The 17,858-nt window shown below is 41.4% G+C and overlaps 2 protein-coding genes across 2 annotated transcripts; one reads left to right on the top strand and one right to left on the bottom strand.

Moving 5' to 3' along the window:
* The first annotated feature begins 3,952 nt into the window (after nucleotides 1-3,952).
* LOC109899660 (cystatin-F) lies at nucleotides 3,953-7,093 on the top strand. Its single transcript, XM_020495088.2, has 4 exons — nucleotides 3,953-4,085; nucleotides 4,578-4,735; nucleotides 6,633-6,755; nucleotides 6,912-7,093. The coding sequence occupies exons 1-4, from the start codon at nucleotides 4,037-4,039 to the stop codon at nucleotides 7,002-7,004; spliced, it is 423 nt and encodes a 140-aa protein (XP_020350677.1). The 5' UTR covers nucleotides 3,953-4,036; the 3' UTR covers nucleotides 7,005-7,093.
* A 706-nt stretch (nucleotides 7,094-7,799) lies between these two features.
* Nucleotides 7,800-15,887, bottom strand: LOC109899659 (adipocyte plasma membrane-associated protein). The gene is made up of 9 exons (XM_020495086.2): nucleotides 15,547-15,887; nucleotides 14,664-14,780; nucleotides 13,425-13,540; nucleotides 12,930-13,022; nucleotides 12,349-12,468; nucleotides 11,936-12,110; nucleotides 10,577-10,711; nucleotides 9,442-9,634; nucleotides 7,800-9,052 (listed from the first exon to the last, which is right to left on the bottom strand). The coding sequence occupies exons 1-9, from the start codon at nucleotides 15,636-15,638 to the stop codon at nucleotides 8,843-8,845; spliced, it is 1,251 nt and encodes a 416-aa protein (XP_020350675.1). The 5' UTR covers nucleotides 15,639-15,887; the 3' UTR covers nucleotides 7,800-8,842.
* Nucleotides 15,888-17,858: the final 1,971 nt, after the last annotated feature.

Genomic DNA, 17,858 nt, shown 5'->3' with positions numbered 1-17,858 from the left:
AATCATCAACTGATGTATTAGTATGTGCATTTACTCACATTTACAAATGCACTCATTAACAAGTATTAAATATCCCAGTCATGGCGTATATAAATATATTGATAAATATGCATATGGTCAAACCATTAATCAACCATTTACAAATGCCTTATAAATAATCTTGTGAGTTGAAAATAACTCCTTTATCACTGGTTTGTAAGTACATTAGCAATACATTATTATTAATTTATCATTTACACAAATTGTGAACCTACTATGATCAAACACCTTATTCATTATCTTATAAATCATTAATAAATTATTTAAAATAGTGTTCATAAATGCGGAAATATTTAAAGATTGCTTATTGACATTTACAAACATAGGAACAATGATTCATAAGTGGCAAGTAAACTCTTTACAAACTATTTATAAATGTTTTATGAAGGGAGCTAAATATAAAGTGGTACCTAGAAATGTACATCCTCAAGCTGCACATGGCTCTCTGGCTACCGAGGAAATCAAGTAATAATTAAACAACAGACACTTTGAGATATAAAAACAACCTCTCCCTTTCAAACGGAATCCTCCTGCAAGAGCAACATGAGCTCAGAACAAATGCTCACATTGTTGGGCTGAGATAAATTTAGAGCACTCCATCAAAATGGCAGGAACCACTCAGTCTATTTGATTGCTTACCTCTTGCAACAAGATTGGCCTCTAAAAGGCCCACAAATCAATACAGTATACTTGACAAACCCATTTGCATCATGTTACTGTAGCAGTTTTTAAGGCTGACAGCATCATCAACTTTACCCAGTAACAGACCATTTTAGCCCAAAAACTGGTTGCCTCTGCAAGGAGGCTGAAACTAGGCCGCAAGTGGATCTTCCAGCAAGACAATAACCCAAAGCACACATCAAAATCTACAAAGAAATGGTTAATTGACCATAAAATCTACATTTTGCAATGGTCATCTCATTCCCCGGACTTGAACCCCATTGAAAACCTGTGGTTTGAATTGAAGAAGGCAGTCCATAAGCGCAGACGAAGGATATCAAGAATCTGGAAAGATTCTGTATGTAGTAATGGTCTAAGATCCCTCCAAATGTGTTCTCCAATCTCATAAATAATTATTTTAAAGGCTCAGTGCTGTTATTTTCGCAAGGTGAGGTATTGAAAGGTATTGGAAACAGGGACGCAAATCATTTTGACCCCTATCTTTTGGGGAAAAGAGATGATTACTTGATTTTTTTTAAATCTCTTACTCTGAGCAATTGTATTAGTATAAAATAATATAATAAAAACATGTTTGTGCATACAGTATACATTAGCTCAGTGTTTGTATTATTTATTTTATACAGTATTTTTAGCTCATCTTTATTAAGGGTGCCAATACTTCTGGACCTGACTGTATATTCTATCACACATCAAAGTAAACATTTCAAAGTCAATATCTATCATGGTTTCTCACCTTGTTTTTTATAGATCTGAATGATAAAAATCTATTTCATGTTGGAGACTACATGGCCAAAAATATGTGGGCGATTAGGCCTGGCTCGCAGTCGGCGTTCCAATTCATCCCAAAGGTGTTCTCTGGGGTTGAGGTCAGGGCTCTGTGCAGGTAAGTCAAGTTCTTCCACACCGATCTCGAAAAACCATTTCTGTATGGACCTTGCTTTGTGCACAGGGGCATTGTCATGCTGAAACAGGAAAGGGGCTTCTCCAAAATGTTGCCACAATGTTGGAAACACAGAATTGTCTAGATTCTAGAATGTCATTGTATGCTGTAGCGTTAAGATTTCCCTTCACTGGAACTAGCCCGAACCATGAAAAACATCCCAAGAACATTATTCTTCCTCCACCAAACTTTACAGTTGGCACTATGCATTGGGGCAGGTAGCATTCTCCTGGCATCCGCCAAATCCAGATTCGTTCGTCGGACTGCCAGATGATGAAGCGTGATTCCTCACTCCAGAGAACGCGTTTCCACTGCTCCAGAGTCCAATGGTGGCTAGTTTTACACGACTCCAGTCAACGCTTGGCATTACGCATGGTGATCTTAGGCTTGTGTGAGGCTGCTCGACCATGGAAACCCAATTCTTGAAGCTCGCAACGAACAGTTCTTGTGCTGATGTTGATTCCAGAGGCAGGTTGAACTCGGTAGTGAGTGTTGCAACTGAGGACAGCTGATTTTTACACGCTACGAGCTTCAGCACTCGGCAGTCCCGTTTTGTGAGCTTGTGTGGTCTACCATTTAGCGGCTGTTGCCATTGTTGCTCCTAGACGTTTCCACTTCACAATAACAGCGCTTACATTTGACGAACTGAGTTTTTGGAAAGGTAGCATCCTATGACGGGGGGGGGGGGGGGGACTTTGATGACAGAGGTTCAACCTTAGTGCATCAGTGAACTACCATCTCTCTCCTCGGAAGTAGAATGTCTACTGACCTTTTTCAGTGAGCAGATTTTTTTATGCAGCTAGATGTCAAAACCAGAATGCAATTCATGGTCAAGTGATGTGACAGGGAATAAAGAGACAATGAGGATACAGCCAATGAAGACCAAATTTGACAGACATTACAAAATGTGTACAGTTTCCCACTTCTGGCTTTATCCCATTTATGGGATGTGGGACCAGTAAACCAGTTAATTTAAATGATTATGAGATGAGCATTATAATTAACTTGATGTTACTTCTACATACTGAAAGTGCAATGCGCTTCTTTACAGACAAGACAAAAGTGAAATAAAAGTTTGTCAGATGTTTTGAGGAGTGCAGTTTGATCTCTCAAAACAGGGTTGTTAGTCTGAAGACAGAGTAAATGTTCAGTTTCCATGCAAAGATTTATCCACAGGGTATAGTTTCCAAAAATGTCTCGATTCAGGTCACTCTGACATGGCCTAAACTGATTCCCCCAGTCAGTGTAATCATCAACGTTCTCTAGTTGAGATCTCTACAACTCCATGACGTTTCCCAAAATGTATTAATAATTCACATCTGGATTTTTATCTCCTTGTGTAAAATAAGACATTATTTTGTCAATTCAATGCAGACAAAGCTCTTGGAAACGCGAGCTATGTCTACCAGCTGCTGGTGGTAATTGGTACTACAAACAATGTACAGTATATCTACAGTATGAGTAGCCCATAGAGAAGGGTTTTATGACTCTACATGTCATGAATTTCGTCACGTTTACTGTTTTCTCAAAGCCTACTTTGGTTTCTTGTGGATGATTAGACGCCTTTTTATTATTAATGTTTTATTACTTTGTATTGCCACTTTCCACAGACATCATTATTTTAAAAAGCACTTTTACTTTTACACAAGCAACACTCTTCTTCTGTTCTTTATTTTCACGAATTGGTCTTTATTTTTTTTGTATTTTTTTTGTGATATCATATTGGATATCGGGAGAGGCGAAGGTCGAGAGCCATGAGATGTGTCGGAAGACACCATACATCTGGCGAAAGTGGCAGCGTGCTCCCCTAACTCTTGCGTCGTCATGGGTCTCGCGGTTGCGCATCTGTAGTGACGCCTCAAGCATTGCAGTGCGTTTGACTGCTGCGCCACTCGGGAGGCCAACTAATTGGTCTTTTCACCAATCAGATCTGAAAAAGATCTGATGCAATTGGTCAAAAGATCAATTAGTGGAAAAAAAATATCCGAATTGGGCTGCCTGTCTAAACATAAAAATTATGCTATTACACAAGACTGTTCAAAGGGAGCTTTAAACCAATTTAAGGCCAATTCAAAATTGGTTGTGGTTCTTTTATTTTATGTACTGATTAAATATAAGTAAAGCACCACCTTTCCATGTAACACAATTAATGAAAATAATGTTCTGTTGCAAAAAGATGAGAGAATGTCAATCAAAAGATATTGAAATGATCAAACTAATTTGTTCAGTTTTCTCTATTGGCTGCACCTGTTAGTTAATTGATTGTCTTGTGGAAGTAGGCCCATGGTAGGTTTGGCTAGTCTGCAACATGTGGTGGAAGTGTTGCCTTACAGGAAGTAAAATAAACAGAGCAGTGTTGAGAAATCTCTAACAGGCATGGGGCTGAGTTACATGCTTCTGCTCTTCTCTGGCTTGTGCTCAATTGGTAAGATCTTATTTTAATAGGATTACATTGTCTGTGTTTAGTAGAAGTAGTATGGCATGTTTGTTATCTAGGTTTTCTTAGGATTGAGGATTTTTGTCCACAATTTAACAATTCTAATTACTTTACCATAACCACACAATGTCTGTAATTACAAAAATGTTGAATAATGAATTGTCTTTTGATCAGTAGCAGTGCATGACCATTAATGATTATTGTTGTGAAATAATGTAGCTGTATCCTGTTAGCGTTAGGCCCTTATGGCTTGATTTCAGTTTCTTTGTGGGGAGTTAGGTTTCTCTGCTCATGTTGGTTGACTTTATCGGTATGAGAAATATATTGTCACTTGCCTTTTGGCTATAGTTCTGACTGTCAGTTGTAGCACAGTCTTGCGTAAGCTGACCTAATTCTGTGTTCATAGGAAGACCTGTCGAACCTAAAACCTAACGTCGCAAACATTTAGTGAATTTGTTGAATTATCTTTTTTTTTTTCAGTCAGTTGCCAAAGGTTAGTGCCTGGCGCTCCATATAAGATCGACACAAATGACAAGAGGGTCCTAAAAGCGGCGCTTCATGGGACCAATTCATTTAACAATCAGACCAATGATGCTTTTCTCTTCAAGCCATCTGCAATTGAAAAAGCCGAAAGACAGGTATGGAGGACTGACATTTTATACTGAAGTAGTCGTATATTGAATGTGTTGAAATAAGGATGAAAGCTATGTTGAATTGAAGTTCATGTCTCACTGGTATAGTCCAACTACACTGCTAAAAAAAATAAAGGGAACACTTAAACAACACAATGTAATTCCAAGTCAATCACACTTCTGTGAAATCAAACTGTCCACTTAGGAAGCAACACTGATTGACAATACATGTCACATGCTGTTGTGCAAATGGGATAGACAACAGGTGGAAATTATAGGCAATTAGAAAGACATCCCCAATAAAGGAGTGGTTCTGCAGGTGGTGACCACAGACCACTTCTCAGTTCCTATGCTTCCTGGCTGATGTTTTGGTCACTTTTGAATGCTGGCGGTGCTTTCACTCTAGTGGTAGCATGAGACTGCGTCTACAACCCACACAAGTGGCTCAGGTAGTGCAGCTCATCCAGGATGGCACATCAATGCGAGCTGTGGCAAGAAGGTTTGCTGTGTCTGTCAGCGTAGTGTCCAGAGCATGGAGGCGCTACCAGGAGACAGGCCAATACATCAGGAGACGTAGGAGGGCAACAACCCAGCAGCAGGACCGCTACCTCCAGCTTTGTGCAAGGAGGAACACTGCCAGAGCCCTGCAAAATGACCTCCAGCAGGCCACAAATGTGCATGTCTGCTCAAACGGTCAGAAACAGACTCCACGAGGGTGGTATGAGGGCCCGACATCCACAGGTGGGGGTTGTGCTTACAGCCCAACACCGTGCAGGACGTTTGGCATTTGCCAGAGAACACCAAGATGGGCAAATTCGCCACTGGCGCCCTGTGATCTTCACAGATGAAAGCAGGTTCACACTGAGCACATGTGACAGTCTGGGGACGCCGTGGAGAACGTTCTGCTGCCTGCAACATCCTCCAGCATGACCAGTTTGATGGGTCAGTCATGGTGTGGGGTGGTATTTCTTTGGGAGGCCTCCATGTGCTTGCCAGAGGTAGCCTGACTGCCATTAGGTACCGAGATGAGATCCTCAGACCCCTTGTGAGACCATATGCTGGTGCGGTTGGCCCCGGGTTCCTCCTAATGCAAGACAATGCTAGACCTCATGTGGCTGGAGTGTGTCAGCAGTTCCTGCAAGAGGAAGGCATTGATGCTATGGACTGGCCCGCCCGTTCCCCAGACCTGAATCCAATTGAGCACATCTGGGACATGTCTCGCTCCATCCACCAACACCACGTTGCACCACAGACTGTCCAGGAGTTGGCAGATGCTTTAGTCCAGGTCTGGGAGGAGATCCCTCAGGAGACCATCTGCCACCTCATCAGGAGCATGCCCAGGTGTTGTAGGGAGGTCATATAGGCACGTGGAGGCCACACACTACTGAGCCTCATTTTGACTTGTTTTAAGGACATTACATCAAAGTTGGATCAGCCTGTAGTGTGGTTTTCCACTTTAATTTTGAGTGTGGCTCCAAATCCAGACCTCCCATGGGTTGATAAATTTGATTTCCATTGATAATTTGTGTGATTTTGTTGTCAGCACATTCAACTATGTAAAGGAAAAAGTATTTAATAAGAAAATTTCATTCATTCAGATCTAGGATGTGTTATTTTAGTGTTCCCTTTATTTTTTTGAGCAGTGTAGTTCAGGGCTGCTCAACCATCTTCCTGGAGATCTACCATCCTGTGGGTTCAGTCCAACCCTAATTTAACACTCCTGATTCTACTAATTAGCTGCTCAACCAGACCTTAACTAGCTGAATCAGGTATGCCAAATTAGGGTTGGACTGAACCTACAGGACAGTAAGATCTCCAGGAAGAGTGTTGGGCAGCCCTGGTATAGTTAGACTACACCAGGGAGGCACAAACTTCTTCAGTTCAATGTAGCTTTCTGTTACAGATTGTAAAGGGACTCAAATACATTTTGGAAGTAGACCTCTCACGGACCGTGTGCCGCAAAAACGGACACAAAGACCCAGACCTGGCCAACTGCAAGTTCCAACCAGATGGTTTGTTGCAGCAGGTATTGTACGTTTTTAGTTTAGAAATATGATACATTATGTTGAAGCTGTATGTATAGCAATTGGGTGAATATCAGCACTAAATTTGGCTGGCAAGTGGATCATAGCTAAAAGTAATAACATTTGAGTAATTATAATAGTGCATTTGTGTCTTTCAGACCTTCCACTGTGTCTTTGAGGTTTGGACAATGCCTTGGCTCCACTTCATGAAGACTACCTATTTTTCATGCAGCCCATCTGACCGATCTTGAAGGAAGTTCCTAAGCTGTTTCTCTCCATACATGACTGAGCATTTTCATTCCTCAAAATAAAATTGAGCCTTAACGTATAGTAATAGCCATTGTTAAACTATTTCTTGAGTACCAATATGTATTTTAGGTTAACTTATCGAACCTTGTTATCCTCAAAATGGTGGACTGCTTTATCCTGTGCAAATTATACAATGAATTATAACTCATGTTTTGGCATGAGTTAGGGTCTGCACAGACTAATACATTCTGATCAACACCTTAAATCCCAAACTGGATCATCATATCCGTAGGAAGGAAAGAATAGAAAATCTGTGCGGCTGTTCCGAGTTGCGTTTGTGCTCGGGCTATCTAAACTTCTAGAGATTCCATCTGAAGGCTTGCTCCACAGGGCCTTTGTACAGACTGGGATATGATTCTTCCTCAGCACTCCGTGACCTATATCCTTTGAAAAGCCTGGTCTATGATACAGCCTCCATCATTCAAAGGCTCTTATGAAACCAGTGCAGCAGCGTCTGATATTAGTGAGTAGAGAGCCAGCAGCAGTGGACGGGCCCCTCCTACAGAGGGCAGCCCCGGGATCAGGCTTGCTGAGTGGGGTCGGAGCTCTCAGTAACATCTTTGACGCAGCTCTCCGTGCACCCTCTTAATGAGGTCCTTGACCTGATGAGCTCCACTGGCTCTGAGGCAGGGGAGGGTTTGTGTGCTCATTTCTACTGTACATTTGAGGTGTCCACTGACATGAAACTACCCCTGTCCAACTGGTTTCTCTGAAGACATGCAGTGGAGGCGGTAGTGTATATTAACACTAGAAATGTCATTTTTATTATTAGGCAAACTGTTTTATTTCAAAGGAAGCTCAGCTGAAGGCTGGCAGCATTCAACATTCCGTTAAGCAGTTGTGCAATATACAAAGTCAGGGGAAATGATTCATACTTATTTCCTTTCTCACCACAGTATGATCAACTTGGTCTAGGATATCTAAATATACACACAATAAATCAGTTTAAAGTGGCACTCCTAAAATACAGATTCACTGTTCTTTACGTCTATTTCTACTGATAAAATTAAGTCTGAAGTACAAGAATAACATTGTCAGTTATTTTTAGGGGTGAGATTAGAGCTCAGTACTGAATGGTTCACACAAGAAAAGTAACACATTTGGCACCTCATTTCAACAAAACAGACCTGAAAAACAATGTACCTTACATGGGGATTTCTGCACAAACAATTTGGCCCAAGGAATGCTTGGTTAAAACATTAAAAGCACTTGAGCTCCAAATGAAACACACCATCATACCTGTCAACAGAAGTTAAAGGGTTAATAGTTCATTGTGGGCTGATAAGACTAGAAAGGATGGCTATGCATCCCAGTCAAATGTGCCTCAGTAGTGCAGCTACTTAATGAAGACTAGCCCATGTTTTCCTGAAGCTGGCGAAAAGCAATGCAAACCCAGCACATCAAGCATTAAGCCATTCCGATCAATTCCAATGTATCTGTTATTGGAAAACACTCCTTTGGGAAAGACTAGGTAGGGAGGTGTTAGGTAGGCAGAGAGCAGTCTCACAGTGTGGAACATATTGCTGTCTGATGAAAACCTATTCTCCATTTTTTGAAAGAGGTAACTCCCCTCAATGTACTCTGAACATTTTATGACTATGACTGAGAACATATATTCAAAATAGCTTCTGAAGTTTCATAATAGTATGTTTGTTAATGGGAAAATATGGCAGTTTTTTCCATTTCCTGAAAAGTTCCTGTTTTGGAGATGAGTGGTTTTCATCAGAAAGCAACACTGTTTTTTTTTCTTTAGAGACAGCGGTTGTGCTCAGCTCCCAGCTCAAACCTTGCTGAGATCCAGCTTGCAGAGGTAAGGGGAGCGGAAGGAGCCTAGGTAGAGGTGGCCGTCGTGCTCGTGTGCCTCGCTGACGTAGGCTGCCACCATGCCGTGGGGGTCATGGAAGCTACGCATGCATGCCCCGCTCTCCTGGAGCTCTATCACCAGACTGTAGCGAGGCACAAACTTCATCAGCACGTCCTGACTGAAGAGCTGCAGGGAGAGGGGGAGGGATGAAGAGAGATGGGAGAGGGGGATGAGTCTTGTCACCAAAACCAGACTGAAGTAGAGATCACACAAAGAGACAGTCTAACAAAATGGTCTCATGGTCACAATGAATGAGGTATACTGTATGTATTCCTTCGATTTTTGTTAGGCAGATTTCCAGCTTGCAAGATCCCAAACCCTTGTATGCAGAAACACCCAAGAAACAGACCAACAGGAATGAATACCAGACTTATAGTCACAGTAAATAGGGCACGTCAATCCTCCCTTTAGTCTTTTGGTGGATTAAAATGACCTTCCATGTAAATGGACAATAAAGAGATCGTTTTACAACATATCATATAATACCATATGCTATTACATGTCATATCATCTACCTTAAATATTAGCTTCTTTATCCAGGGCTTCTGGGCCAGAAAGTCCAGCATGGAGAATCCAGGATTGGGCCGCACAGCTGACATGGCCACCCAGTACCCTCCAGAGGAGCTGCGACGGATGTTGTCAGGGAAACCAGGAAGGTTGTCAACAAACGTGTCCATTCCTCCCTTATTTAGACCTGACACATGGACCCTGCACGGACACAGTCAGAAACAAAGTTGTGGAAATTCAGGAGATGAGGGAAAGAAAGTCCATTCTGTCATGCAGATTAAGGTTAAAATGGCTTGCCTCATGCTTATGGTATGTGTGACAGGTAACAGAGGTATTATGGGAAACAATTCAAAAACATTTGACAAAACTCCTGTATGAGCAGTCTTCACAATACTTTTAAGACTGTGTTATTGAAAAACAAGCCAGCTTCAGATCTCTTAGCAGCAGCAGGGGATTTGACTCTGTCTGCATTGATAAAGCCAAAATAAAATGCATTACTTATGACTATTATAAACCAGTTATGGGAGGGAGACAATCTACTTGCTGGGGAAACCTAAAATACAATTTTAAAAATTTAAAAAAATAATTCTGCCCCATTTTTCAGGGAATCAACTTACTGATTTCCATTATGCACAGTCAGCAAATAAAAAACCTTCCCCTAACTGTCTGCATTACCATACGCGCTGAAATGAACAAACAATGAACACCTCCCTCCCACTCATTCCCCCTCACCTCCAAAATGAGTGTAAGGACAAGCCAATATAATGTATTTCTGCTCAGGCAGCTCAGTGAAGGGGCTCTGTTACCGAGGCAACAGTGAGCTTGCATCATTTATACATGTGAGTCGTGGGAGAACTGACTGCTCCCGGCAATTTTTAAAAAGTTTGATATTACAAAGGCGACATATATTCATGAAATCTTGATAAGGGAGAGAGAAAATAATGAAAACCAGAGAAGAATTTTTTAAAACCTGTTGGCGCACTTGGAGCACGTTAAAAAATCTGGCACCACAACAACCTAGCATCTGATGAAACATGAGATAACTAAAGAACGTTTCAATCCCCTTTGGGAAGCATTTCGTCACTCGGTGCAGTAGTTAAATAAGGTTGGTTGTGTTCCTCAGGAGGATCAACTCTACAGTACCTGCGTATCCTAGCCATAGTGGTCTCAGCCACCAGCACAGACTCCTCATCAGGGAAAAGCTGGATCCCGTTGGCAAAACGAAGGTTCTCCATAAGCACGGTCACCTCCTTGGTCTCTGTGTCGTACTCCAACACGCTAGAAGACAGACAAAGGGTTACATACGAACATCTTCGCTCAGCCGTCAGGTTGTTGTCTTAATAAAGTGTTCAATTTCTTAAAAATATAAGGTACCCGCATTATGTATCAACACAAATGCTTTCATTCTAGAAAGTTCAATCTTCAAATATGACAAGGCCCTATACCAGGCGTCTCCAACAGGTCGATCGCGAGCTACCAAAAGCTCGCAGCCCACCTATGAGTAGCTCGCAACCCACCTATGTGTAGCTCGCAGCCCACCTATGAGTAGCTCGCCAAACAATTCTTAAAGTACATGCAATTTTCAAGTGTTCCACCACAAACTGTCATAAACAAATATCACAAGTATCAGACACCGCAAGCTCCCAGCTACTATCTAATCAACGCAACATTGACATTATCCCACCCCTGGTTAGCCACTATTGGCTTAAAAAGCCAAACCTAACACAATATCTGCCAATTAATTTACAGAAATACGTTCCCCAAAATCTTCTCAATTAAATGTTAACTGTAAAGTAAGTTTACCTGGCAGAAGTATATCACGAGTAAGTATATCATTTGTATCTGTTATTTGTCCATTTTGCCATGAAATGAGCAGCAACATTACAGAACCATCGCTAGACAGGCACATTAGATGGCACATTCCTCACTCGCTAGATGAGAAATTAAAAAGGGCCAGATGTGCAATTAAAGGGGAATTACACTCCAAAATCCATCCAGACATAAAATAAATTGTCTCCTGATTTGATTTAAGCATTGACATGGACTCAGAAGATTCAATTTCATTGTTTCTCTACAAAATTATCATTTTGAGATTGAAAAAGTAAAATATCTAAAACCCAAAAAATAAAACTGAGAGTACATAATTTGGGAGATAAAAAAGTGACATATTTTATAGGGCTTTATAGGGATTTTTTAGTTGTTTATTAGCCATTATAGTACCATGTATATTGTAAGAAAACAGTGCACTACTTTCTCCTGTACACTAAGGACCTGGGAAGTGTTGCAGAGGAGAAGAGAAGAATGTGCCTATTGAAAGCTAGAAAATAATGAGTAGCTCACAACATGTTTCATTTTTTTAAAAGTAGCTCTCATGCTACAAAAGGCTGGAGACCCCTGCCCTATATGCATATCAAATATCAATAGAAACTCTTGGCAAAGTAGACAAGACCTTGCTATTAGAATGTGCTCAAGGATCTCCATATGTTCTGTGGTAACAGTTACCGTCCATCTGCTGTGGCCTCCATGATGAGATGAAGGTAGTCTCTGCGCTGCCACCTGCTGCTAGAGTCAGTGAAGTACACTTTCCTCCCATCCTGCGTTACATCCAGGTCATTGACAAAGGAGAGCCTCCGGCCCCCAACCATCTGCCCAGCTGACACCAGGTTGGTCACCTCACCTTCGTAATGAGTCAAAGAAACACTCAAATAACTTGCATAATCCAGCACTTTTATTTTGAGGATAGTATATTGAACAAAATTGATTAAACTGAGTAAAAGGTGAAATTGTTAGAAAATCTAAAACAAATATTTAATACCTTGCAAAAAAATAAAAATATCTTTGTCACATTATTGATATTAAAATCGATCCTATAAGGAATAGAGAACTGCGATGCCATTGCTGTGTGTGCTGCTTACCTGTGACAGGGTTGACCTTGAACAGCCCCAGGTAGGCATCAGCTACAAACAGGGTGCCGTTAGGACCCACTCTGATACCCAGGGGTCGTCCACAGCTAGGCTCCTGTTCACGGGATCCATCTACAACAAAGCACATAACACAGTGGGCATGTGGTGTGTAAAGTAATTGATCATTTATTGGGTGCAATAATTTCAATCATTTTGAACAGGCTAATCTGATTAATACGAGCAAATGTTTGGGTTAGAGCTTGAGTCTATTCTTGAGGTCTTTTCAGTTTTGAGCCAACATGCTAGGCCTGTTGTGCATTAAGTTGTCCTTGTTGTGTAAGCATAAAAACAATCCATAAAGGGCATGTGGGAAATGCACCTGCTAAGAGTTGCTTATGAATGAGCATTTGAAACTCCAGTCTTGAGCAATGGGAACTGTTGGGTCATTCGTCTAAATCATGTCATGTTGAGGGAAGAGACAACATTGTGTCATGAAAGCTTAAGAAATCAGATGGACACACAAGATGGACACACAATCAGTTGGACACACAGTGTGTGAGTAACCAGTCAGTCAAAGCCCCTCTCTCACTTACCACAGGGTGGCTTGCCAAGTCTGGCTATAACAGTGATGCTCTTGCCCTCAATCTTCACTATCTTTCCATCGGCCGTACCAGTGTAAATCAAATCTATAGAGAGCGAGAGAGAGATAAACAATCAAAATGTGTATGTTGAAACTGGTCAAACGCAAAGGCAATATGTTGGACATCAGCATAGAACAACCGTTGCAGAGGTAAACTAATAATGCACAAGTCAAATCAAAGGTGGCAATGTGTCATGCCAAATATCTGTCCTTCACTAAGACCACAGAGTATGTGCAGATTTGGAAACTTAAGCATCTGCTATTATTGGTCAACACAGCCATCCAGACAGTATTACCCCAGCATTGCCCCCTCAACTTTGAACTATCAGACTGCTGTTACTGTGGAATCCCCACAAATTACACAAGCCCCAAACAAACTGGGTGAAAGATATGAAAGACATTGTCATGAGGCGAGACTCCAGCTGGAATACTCTAGTCCCATACTGACCTCCAAAGTTAGCGATAGACTCTGGGCCAACCAGCTGGTCCTCAAACAGCCGCTGTGCCTCCCTCAGCTTAAAGTTGGGCTCGTAACAGCCAGACATAAGGGGCGGCTCATTGAGGCTGAAAAGACAAGAGGAAAGAAATGTGGAAACAAAATCAAAAAGTGCCTAAGGGAAAATTGCATTCAAGCTTTGAGCCGAGTGCCTCATCAATCTTTCTTCAATCAATAATTAAGCAATTACTGAAAAAGTAATGTTTGGCTAAGCATTTTGTCTTTGCATCAGAACATCTAGGCCTACATGATCAATTATATTGATAAGGGATGACTGAAACCATTCTACATACTACATAATATGTATGCTATACAAGTAGTATAGGTCTAGTCATTCAGTGGAGTGAGATCTGTGAGAAGGACTAGTACATAATAGTTTCCAAAAACCGATTTCCAGAAAGTTGAAAAGTAAGCAGAAATGTTGACTATGCAGACTGATTCTAAAGTATCTTGCTGTAAAGCTGATTAAACAGTCTTAAGCAGGAAGTACCAGTGACTCGCTACAGTACAGGACTGTTTTGCTAGCACAGACTGGAATATGTTCCGGGATTCATCCAATGACGTCTGTAGCCATGACGTGCTTTGAAAGGCTGGTCATGGCTCACATACACAGCATCCTCCCGGACACCCTAGACTCACTCCAATTCTCATACCACCCCAACAGATCCACAGATGACGCAATCTCAATCACACTCCACACTGCCCTTTCCCACGTGGACAAAAGGAACACCTATGTGTGAATGCTGTTCATCGACTAGAGCTCAGCGTTCAACACCATAGTGCCCATTAAGCTCATCACTAAGCTAAGGACTCTGGGACTAAACACCTCCCTCTGCAACTGGATGCCTAAAATGATCAGAGACTCCAGTCACCCAGTTATAGACTGTTTTCTCTGCTACCACACAGCAAGCGGTACCGAAGCGTCAAGTCTAGGACCAAAAGGCTCCTCAACAGCTTCTACCCCGAAGCCATTAGACAACTGAACAATTCATAACAATCGCCACCGGACAATTTACATTGACACCACCTAATTGCTCCTGTAAGTACCTCTGGATAACAGCGTCTGCTAAATGACTCAAATGTAAATGTCAACATTCCTTGAAGTCAATATGTTTCTGATACATTAGAGTGAACATGATTCTAAAGAACAGGAGAAAAAAGAGAGAAGGATTTAAATTCTTGACAGCTCACCTAAGCAGCTCAGGGTGAATAGGAGACTCAAGCAGAAAAAAGACTACAAGCATTGGAAGGATCAGGCATCCTCCCAGGGTCACCAGGATCACACGGAATACCTTTCCACTATAGGTACTGGGAAAAACAAAACAGATAAATTAAACACTTTTTTAAATACAGCTGAGGAAATGTTTCCTCTCTCAAATTCATAGACAGGGCACTAGATGCAACGACTGACAGTCTATGACATTCATTTAATATATATATTTATACATTGTCGGTTTACGTTGTTGTTAAACAATGGCATAGGCCTATAACCTTTATATTTGGGGTTATAAGTTGCGATAGTTGTGTCCTCAGGCATAGGCCTAAGTTACATTCTTCAAGAATCAATGGGTATATCGAACCGATTCCCAGATCCCAGACTATAGCTTTAATATCAATTTGTTATTTGGGTGTTTGAAGAGATCCATGAACTCTGGTCAACAGTGGATAATACTGTACTCAAAACATACACACAGAATGCACATGTATCTATTTTCAGAGGGAAAGCATCTATGAAAAACCTGAATAGGCCTTACTATCTATCAGTAGCCTACACTAAGTGCACGCTGGTCAACGCTCTCTCCACTTATTACTGACTGTTTGGTTCATACCATGCATGCATAATGCAAAGTAATTGCATATTCAGTCCATCCACTTTTACCTTTAGTCAGTGAGTGTACAACTGACCTAGATATGGATTGTTTACCTCTGCATCTGCCATCAGCTAGGACGCGCAAATGAGAATCATGCAGTCTGATACACAGTGGTTGATTGTGCATCGTTGCGTGATGCAATACTACAGTAGCAAGGAAAGCAGCATCTGATGTTAATATCAATACTGAGTAAGATAGCTTACCTGGTGCCCTTGTATTGGGGTTCCTGTAATTCGTCTGTGATGATCTGTGGTCTGTTCAGTCTCCTGAACCGCAGTCCCTCTGGCTCATTCATAATGAAATGAGACTTCTTCTACTATGACTCTATTACCCAAGAATGATGTTTAAAATAAGAAGCTCGCTACATGAGTAGGTTGATCATTTGATTGTTTGTAAAGACAGACAAATACAGGATATCGTAGTGATATCTACAGTATACGACGAGCTTTCTGAGTGGACACCTTTTTCGCAATACGCATTTTTTTCTTCTACGTCAGCGACAGCTGCTGTCTCTAGATCATTGATGTTCAACGCCACCTTCTGTTGTGGAGTGTGCATTACAGACCCTTTTGGAACGTCATATTGCCAGAGATAAATAAAATAAAATGTTATTTGTCACATGCGCCGAATACAATAGGTGTAGACCTTACAGTGAATTGCTTACTTACAAGCCCTTAACCAACAATGCAGTTTTAAGAAAATACCTACAAAAAAAGTAAGAGATAAGAAAAACAAATAATTAAAGAGCAGCAGTAAATATCAATAGCGGGGTTATATACAGGGGTACCCATACAGAGTCAATGTGTCAATCTTAATTGAGGTAATTATGTACATGCATGTAGGGTTATTAAAGTGGCTATGCATAGATACTAACAGAGAGTAGCAGCAGCGTGGGGGGTTGAAATAGTCTGAGTAGCCATTTGATTAGCTGTTCAGGAGTCTTATGACTTGTGGGTAGAAGCTCTTTAGGAGCCTCTTGGACCTAGACTTGGAGAGAGGGCAGTCTATGACTAGGGTGGCTGGAGTCTTTGACAATTTTTAGGGCCTTCCTATGACACCGCTTGGTAGAGAGGTCCTGGATGACAGGAAGCTTGACCCTGGTGATGTACTGGGCTGTACTCACTACCCTCTGTAGTGCCTTGCGGTCGGAGGCTGAGCAGTTGCCATTCGAGGCAGTGATGCAACCCGTCAGGATGCTCTCGATGGTGTAGCTGTAAAACCTTTTGAGGATCTGAGGACCCATGCCAAATATTTTCAGATACTGGATATAATTACGAGATGCTGGTGTCTCCGCCCTAACAATCGGATTCGTCGACCTTAGAGCAGAACAGCGGGCTTTCAAGCTCCCGCCTATTCCTCTCTTTGGATTGGTGGATACATTTCGTTATTTAAATACTTTTTGAATATTCTATGAGGGGTGTTGACGTCAACCACCTGTATTCAATGGAGAGTGATATGCCATGCTATTTCCATGAATATGTATCACAGGACGTTGGTGCCACCTTAATTGGGGAGGACAGGCTCGAGCAGAACGGTATCAAATACATCAAACAGATGGTTTGATGCCATTCCATTTGCTCCGTTCCAGCCATTATTATGTGTCGTCAACCCCTCAGCAGCCTCCACTGGTATGCATAGACTGTTTCGAACTCTGATATAAGATGCTTTTCTCAAAATTGCCGCGATGTGACTTGAATCACACTTATCAGTACACTCGTAACAACCTAAGCATTACTTCTATTAGATCAAATGAGCCTCGCCTATCAAAATAGCAATTCATTTTTTCCTTGCCTAAATTCAGCACTCTCTCATTGCCCATTCCCTGTGGTGATACTGATGATTTGTTCCCCGACGTGACCACTAGATGAAGCTATAGGCCTACACCAGGGGTGAACGTAAGGAGGGAATTTCTGGTACTGCATCCCTGCAAAATAAAGATAAAAACGTAAAAAATCTGGCCAACTGACAATCGCCAAATGTCATTAGGCCTACACTTTTTGGCGTTTTGTGTAAAAGATGTCTGTTTCCATTCATCACTGTTTGGAGGCTGTAAATATGTTGTGAGTGGATGAACGTGAGCGGGTAGCCTAGTAAAGGAGCCTTTTGTAGTGATTGTTTGACAAACAGATGGAAACTGGTTGTGTTTATTCAACAGTAAAAGGTAATACATTTTAAAAGTTAAATGATAAATCTTTACGACTAGGCCTACAGAGATCCTATTGAATTAATAGGGATTCTATACGTAATTCTAGGATTAGGTACATAAGAAATGTTGGTGCATGAGGTCCCATATCGGGATGAAATCACATCTACTTTCACCCCTGGCCTATTCCATCTAGCCACAATGGTAGAAACATAAACAAACCACTTTCTTAATAATTAATGATCTGCTTAACGTGAACAGATTTTGGGCAGAGTAAATAAACCCTTTCGCTTCGCCTCTTCTTCTCTGATATCACCTGACGCAAACTTCCTTGCCCCATGGCCATGAATGTTTACATGTGACACTGGCAAT

Source organism: Oncorhynchus kisutch, linkage group LG11, assembly GCF_002021735.2.
Source record: "Oncorhynchus kisutch isolate 150728-3 linkage group LG11, Okis_V2, whole genome shotgun sequence".
Taxonomy (NCBI): domain Eukaryota; kingdom Metazoa; phylum Chordata; class Actinopteri; order Salmoniformes; family Salmonidae; genus Oncorhynchus; species Oncorhynchus kisutch.
This window is presented reverse-complemented; position numbering and strand designations above follow the sequence as displayed.

Coding starts and splice junctions, on each gene's coding strand:
- LOC109899660 (XM_020495088.2), top strand. CDS start 4,037: ATGGGGCTGAGTTACATGCTTCTGCTCTTCTCTGGCTTGTGCTCAATT. Junction 4,086..4,577: donor CTCTGGCTTGTGCTCAATTG/GTAAGATCTTAT, acceptor TTTTTTTTTCAG/TCAGTTGCCAAAGGTTAGTG. Junction 4,736..6,632: donor TTGAAAAAGCCGAAAGACAG/GTATGGAGGACT, acceptor TTTCTGTTACAG/ATTGTAAAGGGACTCAAATA.
- LOC109899659 (XM_020495086.2), bottom strand. CDS start 15,638: ATGAATGAGCCAGAGGGACTGCGGTTCAGGAGACTGAACAGACCACAG. Junction 13,541..14,663: donor ATTCACCCTGAGCTGCTTAG/GTGAGCTGTCAA, acceptor TTGTCTTTTCAG/CCTCAATGAGCCGCCCCTTA. Junction 12,469..12,929: donor ACTTGGCAAGCCACCCTGTG/GTAAGTGAGAGA, acceptor GCTTTGTTGTAG/ATGGATCCCGTGAACAGGAG.